Source organism: Carlito syrichta, unplaced genomic scaffold (genome assembly GCF_000164805.1).
Source record: "Carlito syrichta isolate Samal-C Ts95f unplaced genomic scaffold, Tarsius_syrichta-2.0.1 Scaffold302301, whole genome shotgun sequence".
Taxonomy (NCBI): Eukaryota; Metazoa; Chordata; class Mammalia; order Primates; family Tarsiidae; genus Carlito; species Carlito syrichta.
The window spans coordinates 113,477-126,042 of record NW_007246397.1 but is presented as its reverse complement, the minus strand read 5'-3'; the positions used below and the strand labels follow the sequence as shown (position 1 = coordinate 126,042).

Genomic DNA, 12,566 nt, shown 5'->3' with positions numbered 1-12,566 from the left:
ATTCCAAATTAAGGGAGAAGTGTGTGTGGCATCCTGGAGGCCTAAAAGGGTGTGGCTTTGCTGTTTCTGGCAGCTTAGTGTGTCTGGATCATCCAACGTGGGTTGGCAATTGATGAGGCCTGAGAGACAGAATGAAGCTAGACCAGGCAAGATCCCTTGTTTGGGCTTCATCCTGAGGCCGTGGGTAACCTTGGAGAGTTTTAGGGAAAATATCAGAAGGATCGTGCTGGCTGCAGAGGTAACCCCAGATCACTCAGGAGTCTGGCTTAGCTGCAGCTGATATGGGGGTTGGGGAGGGAAAGAGACTGGAGACCAAAGGCTTTCACGTATCTCATCTCAGCCGTCTCCATGGTAACACTGGAAGATGGTACAGCTCTTTCAAAGGACATTTTCTTACTGAAATTTCAAGTGTTTTCTTTCAGATTGGCTCAAACCTTGGGTTCACCCCCTTCTCTCTGACACACAGAGGCAAACTGAGAAGGTGGGGGCGGGGTGAGGTGGAGAGAAGCAGTGGGCCCCAGGGGTGCACCAGCATCCAGGTCACCCATCCTCCATCCTCCACCCACGGACCTCTCTGGGCCCAGCACCTAGTGGAGGTTGTGCCTCTTGGGAAGAAGAGCTTTTCTCCTTGTACACTCTCACAGAGCCTCTAAAGAGGGACCAGCACTTTTGTCCAGGATTCTGAGCTACAGGCTGGGGGGGGCTCCTTAGAGATCTCCGAAAGCCCTCCCTCTCCTTAGCCCTCCCTCTGCCTCTCACCCCTCACCCACTTCTTTTTTTTTTCAGATGAAGAAACAGAGGCTTGCATTATGGAAGTGACTTGCATAAAGGTTAACATTCCAAAGGAACTTTCTCAAAAAATTAAAAATAGAATTATCATACAATCTAGTAAATCCATTCTGAGTATATATCCAAAATAATTGAAAGCAGGGATACAAGTGGGTATTTGCATACCAGTGTTGTTTACAGCAATATTATTCACAATAACCAAAGGTGAAAACAACACAAATGTCCATCAGCAGATGGATAAACCAAATGTGGTATATATACACAATGGAATAGTATTCAGTCTTAAAAAGGAATGATTGAATGCATGCTACTGCATGCATGAACTTTGAAGGTATTATGCACAGTGAAATAAACCATGCACAGTGAAATAAACCAGGCACAAAAAAGATAAATATTAGCCGGGCTCGGTGGCTCAGCCTGTAATCCTGCGCCTTGGGAGGCTGAGGTGAGTGGATTGCCTGAGCCCGTGGGTTCGAGACCCGCCTGGGCAACTTGGTGAGACCTCATTGCTACAATAAAAAAAAAAAAAAAAATTAGCCGGGTGTGGTAGTGCGCGCCTGTAGTTCCAGCTACATGGAAGGCTGAGGCGGAAGGATTGCCGGAGCCCAGCAGGTCAAGGCTGCGGTGACCGGGAGCAGCCACGGTACTCCAGTCTGGGTGACAGAGTGATACTCCAACTCAAGGAAAAAAAAAAAAGACAAATATGATTCCACTTATATGAATACCTAGAATAGTCAAATTCATAGAGGAGTGGTGGTTTCAGGGGCTGGGAGGAAGGGAGAATGGGTGTTATTGTTTTGTGGATATGAAATTTCAGTTTGGGATGATGAAATGATGAAATGATGAAATAGTTCTGGAGACAGATGGTGGTGATGGTTGCATAATAATATGACTATTAATGCTCCTCAACTGTGCACTTAAAAATGGTTAAGATGCTACTTTTGGGGGGAACATCTAAAAAATAAAAAAAAAAATGGTTGACAGTAAATCTTGCTATGTATATTTTACCACAATAAAAAAAGGAACACACACATACACACACACGAAATTTCAAAGGAACAAAGATCTGGATATATTAAGAATAGTTATTTCTGAGTAACAGGATCTCTATAGCTTGGTCTCTTCTTGGTCTTGGTTTGGTTTAAATGGCTTAATCTTAAGGATACTATGAGTTGTGTAACTGATCAGCTTTTCTTTTTGCCTTGACTGTTAGAAAGCTTCAACCAGATATATAGTCCAATTGCACAGAAGAATTATCCAGGACTCCTGGATCTCTTTTCTGTAAACCTAATTTGGCCACACTTCAAAGTTTTGTCCTTCCTTTATTTTCTTTTCTCATATACTTTAAAACTATAACCCTCTTATTATTATGGAAGTATACATATGCATTTTAGAAAATTAGAGGCAGGCACAGTGGCTGATGCCTATGATCCCAGCACATTAGGAGGCCAGGGCAGGAGGATTGCTTGAGCCCAGAAATTCAAGACCAGCCTTGGAAACATAGTGAGACCTTGTCTCTATTAAAAATCAAAAAATTAGCCGGGCTCGGTGGCTCAGCCTGTAATCCCGCGCCTTTGGGAGGCTGAGGTGAGTGGATTGTCTGAGCCCACGGGTTTGAGACCCACCTGGGCAGCAAGACCTCATCTCTACAATAAATCAAAAAATCAGCCGGGCATGGTAGTACATGCCTGTAATTCCAGCTACTTGGAAGGCTGAGGGGAAAGGATCGTCGGAGCCCAGCAAGTCGAGGTTACGGTGGCCGGGAGCGGCCACTGCACTCCAGTCTGGGCGACAGAGTGAGACTCCAACTCAAAAAAAAAAAAAAAATCAAAAAATTGGCATGCACGAAGGCGCAGCATGGAGGCAGGAACCACTGGACTTCTCCACTGCAGAGATTGCTGCTAGGAAGAACTCTGTACAATGATGAACACAATGTATGCGATGATGGCTCAAATCTTAAGATCTCGCCTGATTAACGTTTCAGTGATTCCTAATCAAGTGAAAATACTTCCATTTTTTGGAGTCATCAGAAACAGAATGATGTCGACCCACAAATCCAAAAAGAAGATCAGAGAATATTATCAGCTGCTGAATCTGAATGAAGGATGTTCTGCAGATGATGTCAGGGAATCTTTTCGTAAGCTTGCCAAGCAATACCATCCATACAGTGGCTGTAATATCGCTGATTCTGCAACATTTATAAGGATTGAAGAAGCTTATAGAAAAGTGCTTTCCCGTGTGATAGAACAAACAAATGTGAGACAGAATAAAGTTGAAGAAGCAGAAGAAGAAGAAGAAAAATTCAAATATCAAACACAGCAACACCGGCATTATTTAAGTTTTGAGGGTATTGGTTTTGGGTCTCCAAGTCAGCGAGAGAAGCAGTATAGGCAATTTAGGGCAGACCGTGCAACCGAGCAAGTGATGGAATATCAAAAACAGAAACTACAAAGCCAATATTTTCCTGATAGTATAACTGTTAAAGATATAAGACAGAGCAAAGAACAAAAGATAACTCAAGTCATAGAGCGTTTAGTGGAAGACCTCATTCAAGAATCAATGGCAAAAGGAGACTTTGACAATCTCAGCGGGAAAGGAAAACTGCTCAGAAAGTTCTCTACCTGTTCATATATTGATCCCATGACTCACAACCTGAACAGAATTTTGGTAGATAATGAATACCAACCAGAATGGATCCTGATGCAAAAGGAAATAAAGGATACTATCAAGCAACTCAGAAAAGCAATTTTAGTGTCTAGGAAAAAACTTGGGAATCCAATGATCCCAACCAAACAGAAACAATGGAACCAAGTTTGTGAGCAGTTTCAAGAAAATATCAGAAAATTAAACAAGTGAACTAATGATTTTAATTTTATTGTACCCATCTTGACCCAACAAAAAGTCCATTTTGATGCACAGAAAGAAACTATCAAAGCCCAGAAAACGTATGAGACCCTTATAAAAATAAACGAAGTTGCAGATAAAAATCCAAATAACATTGAGCAGGGAGTAGAAGATAAAACACCTGGAGTTAAGACAGGTTTTTTAAACTGGATAAGTTTGTGGAAATATATTAAAATATGATCATTTTGATGTTCACTATCATAGTACTGCCTCAAATCATTTTTAATTCCACTGACATTTAACCTAGAGGCTGAGATATATTGCTGAAACAAGAACTTAAGAACTGTGTGCCCTTGCACTTTTCACCAGACTGATCATATCCCCTATCATGTAAGAGTAACAAAACTATCAGGTTTGCTGAGGCTATAGCAAGAAAATAAGATAATTTATGTCTAAAAGAAATTCAAAGTTTCAATGTCAGACAGGTGAAATGAGCTAAGACCAGGTCTCAGACTTTAGAATCACATAAGGTATTCCAAAAGTCATAGAGCAGTTTTAAGTTTAACTTAAAAACTTGTAAGCAGTTACCATTTTCCATTTTCAAAAACAAGTACTTTAACAACAACAAAACATAAAAATGTATTATGGGAAGTCACAAAACTGAAGAAGTATAATGAAATTTAACCAACGAAACCTCCAAATGATATGTGGTCTTTGCAAGTTTGCTGCATTTATATACCTGAACTTATCAAAGTTCAAAACTGTTCTAAGATTTTTGAGATACCTTCTAAGTGTGTGGAAAGTGTGTGGAAATAAGATCAGGAAATTAGCCAACTGAAATTACTGTACTCTTCTTTTTACAAAGAAGGTACTGAATTTTTAAAAACTCAAAACACGAAACAATGTAGGTTGTACTTTTTCCTGTCTACCTTCATGATTTATTGGTTGCAGAAATCAGTCAAGTTACTTGATTTAGCAATTCTAGAACTAGACTCTAGTGTCCACTTTTAAAGAGTTTGTGTGTTTTTTCACCTTTCAGAGGTGATAAAAATCCTTGGGCTTGATGACAATGTAAGATTTAACTTCTAGCATCATTTCTCATCAGAGATTGAAATGTTAGATTTCCATAAACCTACCTTAAGCCTCCCTGTGTCTTTAATCAGACCCCCACATGGATTTATAGCCATGTGAAAATTCTAACTTGTAGGGACCCTGTAATAAAGACAAGATGTCGGAATTGTGTGCCTCTGCATCTTTGACAAGTGACAAGACATTGACATCCATGAGATTGTTGTGTTCCATCCCTTTCAGAACATCTGACTTTTTTAGGTTGTATGATTGCTTTTGCCACACAGAGGCAACTGGAAGAACGTGGAGTGTGGTCAAAGGAGCTGGTGTGTTTCCTTTTCTAATCCAGAACACTGTTATAGATGTGGTCAGGAAACAAAGCACTCATCACTTGTATTTTGGAAATACAAATTATTTTGTCATGTATGTGATTGTTAAAACAACAAATAAAACTATACCTTCAAAAGGAAAAAAAATCAAAAAATTAACTGGGCATGGTGGAGCACGCCTGTAGTCCCAGCTACTCCGAAAGCTGAAACAGAAGGATTGCCTGAGCCCAGGAGTGCCATCACTGCACTCCAGTCTGCACGACAGAATGAAATTCCAACTCAAAACAAAACAAAGCAAAAAAAAAAAATAAAGAAAATTAAAACGTAAAGACAAGCAAACTTTTTTTTTTTTTGAATTGGAGTCTCACTCTGTCGCTCAGACTGGAGTGCAGTGGCATGCTCCCGGCTGCCACAGCCTCGACCTGCTGGGCTCTGGTGATCCTTCTGCCTCAGCTTTCCAAGTAGCAGGAACTCCAGGTGTGCGCTACCATGCCTGGCTAATTTTTTATTTATTGTAGAGACGAGGTCTTGACAAGTTGCACAGGTGGGTCGCGAACCCGTGGGCTCAGGCAATCCACTCACCTCAGCCTCCCAAAGTGCTGGGATTACAGGCTGAGCTGCAAATCTTTTTTATTTTTTAGGCTGCCTGTTTCATCTTCTCTAGTGGGACTCTGCTTTTGCAAAAATTTTTAAAAGTTAAAATTGAGATTCTCACCACCCAAATATCAATCATTAATATCTTTGTATATGGTCTTCTTTTTACTAAAATGAAAGATTACATTTATTCTTCAACCTGATTTTTTAGGCAAACATATCCACTTTTCCAATACAGTACTTTTTTTGTTTTTTGGGCTTTTTTGAGTTGGAGTCTCACTCTGTCGCCCAGGCTGGAGTGCAGTGGCATGCTCACAGCCACCCCAGTGTTGACCTGCTAGGCTCAGGCGATCGTCCCGCCTCAGCCTTCCAAGTAGCTGAAATTACAGGTTTGTGCTACCACACCTGGCTAATTTTTTGATTTATTGTAGAGATGAGGTCTCACCAAGTTTCCCAGGCTGTTCTCGAACCCATGAGCTCAGGCAATCCCCTTAACTCAGCTTCCCAAAGTGCTGGGATTATAGGCTTGAGCCACCGCGCCCGGTCTACAGCACATTTTTATCTCATCCAATATTCAAGTGATATTCAAATTTCCCCAATTGACTCCAAAATTTCTTTATAACTAGTTTGCCCAGTACAGTATCTAATCCAGGATCACCTATTGCATCTGATCGTTATGGCCCTTGTGTGTCTTTTATTCTAACACAAATCATTTTTAGAAATCTAATATTAGCCGGGTTTGGTGGCTCAGCCTGTAATCCCACGCCTTTGGGAGGCTGTTGTGAGTGGATTGCCTGAGCCCGCGGGTTCGAGACCCGCCTGGGCAGGCGAGACCTCATCTCTACAATAAAATCAAAAAATTAGCTGGGCGTGGTAGCGCGCGCCTGTAATTCGAGCTACTTGGAAGTCTGAGGCGGAAGGATCGCTGGAGCCCAGCAGGTGGAGGCTGTGGTGGCCGGGAGCCTGTCTGGGCGACAGAGTGAGACTCCAACCCAAAAAAACAAAACAAAACTAATACTTGTGAAGGCACTAGGCTAGTTATCCTTCAGAACTTCCCACATTATGATTTTGTGTTATCGCTTCTTAGTGATGTCATTCATCTTGTTTCTCTATCCCCTTTATTTCCTGTAAACTGAATTAATGTCTATAGGCTGGTGGATTCAAGTAAAACATTTTTTGGCTAGAATAAATAATTACCACTGACCTTGGACTGTATCACTACTGAAGATACACTATCTTGTCAAAGATTAGTAAACCACTTACAAAACCCAGAGTAATTTCTTGATTAGGTCAGGTGTGGAAGCTCATGACTGTAAAAGGCAAAATATGTAGATGATTTGGAGAGAAACCAGAGTGGGCTCACGCCTGTAATCCTAGTACTTTGAGAGGCCGAGGCTGGAGGATTGCTTGAGCCCAGGAATTCTAGACCAGACTGGGCAAACATAGCGAGACCTTGACTACTAAAACGTAAAAAATCGGCCAGGTGCAGTGGCGAGCATCTCTTATCCTAGCTACTCAGGAGGCTGAGACAGAAGGATTGCCTGAGCCAGGAGGTCAAGCCTGTGATGAGCTATGATGGTGCCACTGCATCCAGCCTGGGCAACAGAGTGAGACCTTGTAAAAAAAAAAAATTCTGGATTGGGGTAGTAACAACCTGATCCTTTATCATACAGTTAGATTGTCCCCCCTAGTAAACTTTGTGGTATTAATATCACTGTCTGAATATCCATTCCTCCACCAACTAGTAAAATAACGGTTTAACCTCAATTGATAAACCTTATTTAGAAGAGTTTGCCAAAGTATGCTTTTTCTAATCCTACATGTTTTTTGTTTTCTTACAAAGTAAAGTTTCCCTCCTCAACTGGGACTGTTGGGCACTGTGAAAGTTTCTACTGAAAAAGCAGAGTAAATCTTTAATTTTTTCGTTTCAGTGGGAAAAAGATTGGAATAGCAGCCCCTTCCCACACTGAAGTTTCATCAGCCTCTAGGAAAAAATGTTTTCACTGTTTGGTTTTGAGTGTGAGCAAACTCTCTATGATACTTTCAATTAACTGCTGAGGCCGCTTCAGCGTTCTAATCTTTGTGTATGCCATGGCTTAGCTGAACCCCCAACGTGCCAAAGAAAAATCCCTGAAATCTCCAAGTCCCACGATGCCGGAGAGGGCAGCCCGCGCTCTGCTGTGTTCGAGGGTTTCTAGAAGACACGCAGGACCCCCCTCCCGAGCCTGCTCTTGTATTCCGCTCCACGGGTGTTGAGAGCATCCTCGCCTTGGGCTGCACCGGGGCCTGGGTGGCGGGAATCTTTAGGGTAAACGGAGGCACGCCCCCGCTCGTTTCTGCTCCCCAGGCTGGAGTCTTCCTTGGACCCCGCCTTACTTTCAAGGCACGGGAAGGCGCTGACCACTAGAGGGCTGGTTGTACATTTTTATGAAACGAGGTGTGTACGCACGGAATCAGAAATGAAATACAATTTTGAAAGTCGTGAAAAAACTTTTCAAAAAAAAAAGGTTATGATGCAAAGATCCTTTAGCACAAAGCACAACTCTTAGAGCAAACCGAAATAATTCTACGCCTTTGAAAGGATCTAGAAAAGGCCTCATTCCTAACTGCCCGGCTAGCTCAGTCGGTAGAGCATGGGACTCTTAATCCCAGGGTCGTGGGTTCGAGCCCCACGTTGGGCGGTCCTCCCTTTTCTTTCCAACTCGCGCTTTTTATTTGACGAGTTTTACTTTTTATCAACGGTAATAATTTCACCAGTTTCCGTTTTTGTCAACGGTAATAACTGACCTCGGCCCTGACGTTCTTATTTTCAAACACTTAAAAGCAGAGACCCTACGTAAAAAAAAAACTATTCAGACTGAATTAGTTAAAAGAGAGCAATAAACTTAAAATGTTCATCTTGTTAAAGGCTATCTGTTGTAGAAAAGTATTTGTTACTGAATGGTCTATTTGAAGGGCAGTAGAATGTCAAAAGTTAGGAGAGAGGAAGACATGAAAATTAATGAAATTGCACAGTTCATAAATATTGCCGAAGTGATCTCTGTCAAAACCCTTGAAATGTTTATTTTTTACTTCATGTTATGTGATATTGAAGATTAGTTCGGAGCACCTTTGTTACATTTTAAACCACTGTAAGACTGTTTTAATGGTGAGGCAATATGGAAGGTATGGTGGCAGACCCTTAGGAGTTTTTTATCCTTTTTTTAAAAAGTCAGTGATTCAAACTGAAAATGTTTCCTTCAGCCATTTTAAGCTTCAAAACACATCTCAAAACAAATAATTATCTTTTCCCTCATGTTTTCCTAAAAGGAACCCACTTTTTGTTAGGGGGGGTAAAACTGTTACATGTTGACAACTGCAAGTTCTTTCCTTATCTTAAATATTTTCAGTTATTCCCAGCAATTCTCAAACATCCTCTACAATTACCATATGTTATTATCTATTCCTCAACTCAAAATACAGTTTCAGACCTTGAAAGAAAGACAGGAAACTTTTCAGCATCTGAAGTGAAGATGCCCAAACATCCCCATCATTACAGAGGAGTACTTCATCTCTAGGTGATGATGGGAGGTGGGATGGAATTTTTCCAGGGAAGCAAAAAAAGAAAAAGCACATTAGTAAATTGATGAGACACCAATGAAAATAACATACATCTATTTATTAATTTCCTTTTTATTTTTTTGAGTTGGAGTCTCACTCCGTCGCCCAGGCTGGAGTGCAGTGGCACATTCACGGACACCCTAGCATCAACTTGCTGGGCTCTGGCGATCCTTCCACCTCAGCCTTCCAAGGAGCCGCAACTACAGGCCCGCGCTACAACGCCTGGCTAATTTTTTGATTTATTGTAGAGATGAGTTCTCGCCGAGTTGCCCAAGCTGCTTGCGAACCTGTGGGCTCAGGCAACCCACTCGCTTCGGCCTCCCGAAGTACTGAGATTACAAACTGAGCCACGGAGCCCAGCCACAGAGCTTACTTTTAAAGGAAATTTTCGTCTTATTGTTGGCTGATGATTTATTATGTTGACTGATGACTTACAACTATTTGTACGGAACAAATGCAAAGATATACCAGATCGAACACATTTTATTCTCCCATAGAATCATATCTAAAGATTTTATGTTCAAGCCGGGCTTGGTGGCTCAGCCTGTAATCCCATGCCTTTGGGAGGCTGAGGTGAGTGGATTGACTGAGCCTGTGGGTTCGAGACCTGCCTGGGCAACTTGGCGAGCCCTCATCTCTACAATAAATCAGAAAATTAGCCAGGCGTGGTAGGGTGTGCCTGTAGTTTCGGCTATTTGGAAGGCTGAGGCGGAAGGATCGCCGGAGCCCAGCAGGTTGAGGCTGCGGTGGCAGGGAGTGGCCACTGCACTCCAGTTTAGGCGACAAAGTGAGACTCCAACTTAAAAAAAAAAAAAGATTTTATGTTTAATTAATCTATTAATGAAACATTTTGAGAAAAAGTGCTATTTCCCATAGTCGTTTCTTCAACAAGAAGAAAAAGAGTGACAGAGACATCTTAAATGAAATGTGTGGGCCTTGTTTCCACCCTGATTTAAACCAATTGTAAAGAAACATGTATGAGCTGGATGTGGTGGCTCACACCCGTAATCCCAGTACTTTGAGAAGTTAAGGCTAGAGGGTTGCCTGAGTCCACGGTTCGAAACCAGCCTGGGCAACATGGTGAGACCTTGTCTCTACAATAGATCCAAACATTAGCTAGTAGTTGTGAAGCGCATCTGTAGTTCCAGCTACTGGGAAGGCTGAGGCAGAAGGATCACCTGAGCCCACTGCATAAAGACTGTGGTGGCCATGAGCGTGCCACTGCACTCCAGCCTGGGCAGCAGAGTGAGACTCAAACTCAAAAAAAAAAGAAAAGAAAAGGCCAGGCTCGGTGGCTCAGCCTGTACTCTCAGCACTTTGGGAGGCCGAGGTGAGTGGATTACCTGAACCCGTGGGTTCGAGACTCACTTGGGCAACTTGGCGAGACTTCATCTCTACAATAAGTCAAAAATTACCTGGGCGTGGTAGCACACACCTGTAGTTCCGGCTACTTGGAAGGCTGAGGCGGAAGGATCACCGGAGCCCAGCAGGTCTAGGCTAGCCGGGAGCATGCCACTGCACTCCAGTCTGGGCAACGGAGTGAGACTCCAACTTAAAAAAAAAAAAGAAAAAGAAAATACCAAGGAATTGTTTGCTTTTATTTTAAGGAATTATTTGCTTTCATTTTTTAGTCAGGATCTCACTCTTTCACCCAGACTGTAGTGCATTGACACAATCACAGCTCACCGCAGTCTCCACCTCTTGGGCTCAAACAATCCTTCTGCCTCAGCCTCCTGAGTCACTGGAACTACAGGTGCGTGCCACCACACCTGGTTAATTTTTTAATTTTTTTTTTTGTAGAGACAAGGTCTCATTTTATTTTCTAGGCTGGTCTGGACCTCCTGGATTCAAGCAATCCTCCTGACCCAGCATCTCGAAGAGCTGAGATTACGGGTGTGAGTCACCATGCCTGGATACATTACTTGCTTTTAAATGCAATAATTGCATACCCAATAAGCTCAATTGGTAGAGCATGAGACTCTTAAATGCAATAATACTATTTTATTTTTTTAAAGGGTCCTTATCTTTGAGAGATGCATACTACATTGTTTACAAATGAAATAGACATGATATCTGGAATTTGAATGTACTGTATGTATTTTCAGGGGAAGAGAAATGAGGGTGTATCAATGAAACAAGATTGGCCACGTGTTCATAACTACAGAAGCTGAGTGACCCATACACCAGAGTTCATTACACTGTCCTCTCTACTAGTGCAATGTTTAAAAATTTCCAGCTGGGCGAAGTGCCTCACGCCTATAATCCCAGCACTTTGGGAGGCCAAGGTGAGAGGATTGCCTGATCCCATGGGTCCGAGATCAGCCTGGGCAACTTGGCGAGACCTCATCTCTACAATAAAAATCAAAAAATTAGCCACGCATGGTGGTGCATGTCTGTAGTTAGAGTTACTTGGAAGGCTGCGCAGAAAGATCACCTGAGTCCAGCAGGTCTAGGCTGTAGCAGCTGTAAGCATGCCACGGCACTCCAGCCTGGGCAACAGAGTAAGACCCCAACTAAAAACAAACAAACAAACCCCAAAAATTTCCATAAAATTAAATACCATTTAATTATGCAAAAATAAAAGTGTCTTACCCTCCTTAACCCAGTGATGACACTTAGCATCACTAATAATGGGACAACCAGACATCACGTGCCTGCTGATGGGATGCAATGGAAATGTCTAGCAACACCTTTGAAATATTCTTGTTGCTGAGGGTGTGGCTCATGCCTGTAATCCCAGAACTTTTGGAGGCAGAGGCGAGAGAATAACCTGAGCTCACAGGTTTGAGATCAGTCTGGGAAACATGGCAAGACCTCATCTCTACAATAAATCAAAAATTTAGCTGGATGTGGTGGTGCGCACCTGTGATGCCAGCTATTTGGAAGGCTGAGGCTGAAGGATCGCCAGAACCCAGCAGGTTGAGGCTGTGGTGGCTGTGAGCGTGACTCTGCGCTCCAGTCTGGGTGACACAGTGAGAATCTGACTCAAAAAATATCTATCTATCTATCTACATACATATATATATATATATACACATATATATATATTCTTGTCAGAAACACCCAACTTAGATCTAGTCAAAACTTTAGACCAAACTTTATTTTTATAGGCAATATAAGAACAAATTAAGTAACACCATGAGTAAGTAATTTAATGAATCTAGAATGTCAGATATTCATAAAGGCTCAGGCTCTCCAGAAGGCAAATATCATGAACAAAAATTTTTTTTTTTTTGAGCTGGAGTCTCCCTCTGTTGCCCAGACTGGAGTGCAGTGGCTGCTCCCGGCCACCACAACCTCGACCTGCTGGGCGCCAACAATCCTTCTGACTCAGCCTTCCAA

At 42.3% G+C, this 12,566-nt stretch overlaps 1 protein-coding gene and 1 non-coding gene across 2 annotated transcripts; both read left to right on the top strand.

Annotated features, from left to right (window-relative positions):
• The first annotated feature begins 2,694 nt into the window (after positions 1–2,694).
• LOC103258591 (dnaJ homolog subfamily C member 28-like) lies at positions 2,695–3,882 on the top strand. Its single transcript, XM_008056257.2, is given in 1 exon segment — positions 2,695–3,882. A coding segment is annotated over 1 exon segment (1,173 nt). The 5' UTR covers positions 2,695–2,709.
• A 4,350-nt stretch (positions 3,883–8,232) lies between these two features.
• On the top strand, positions 8,233–8,305 carry TRNAK-CUU. The gene has a single exon. It is a non-coding gene; the product is annotated as a tRNA-Lys (tRNA).
• Positions 8,306–12,566: the final 4,261 nt, after the last annotated feature.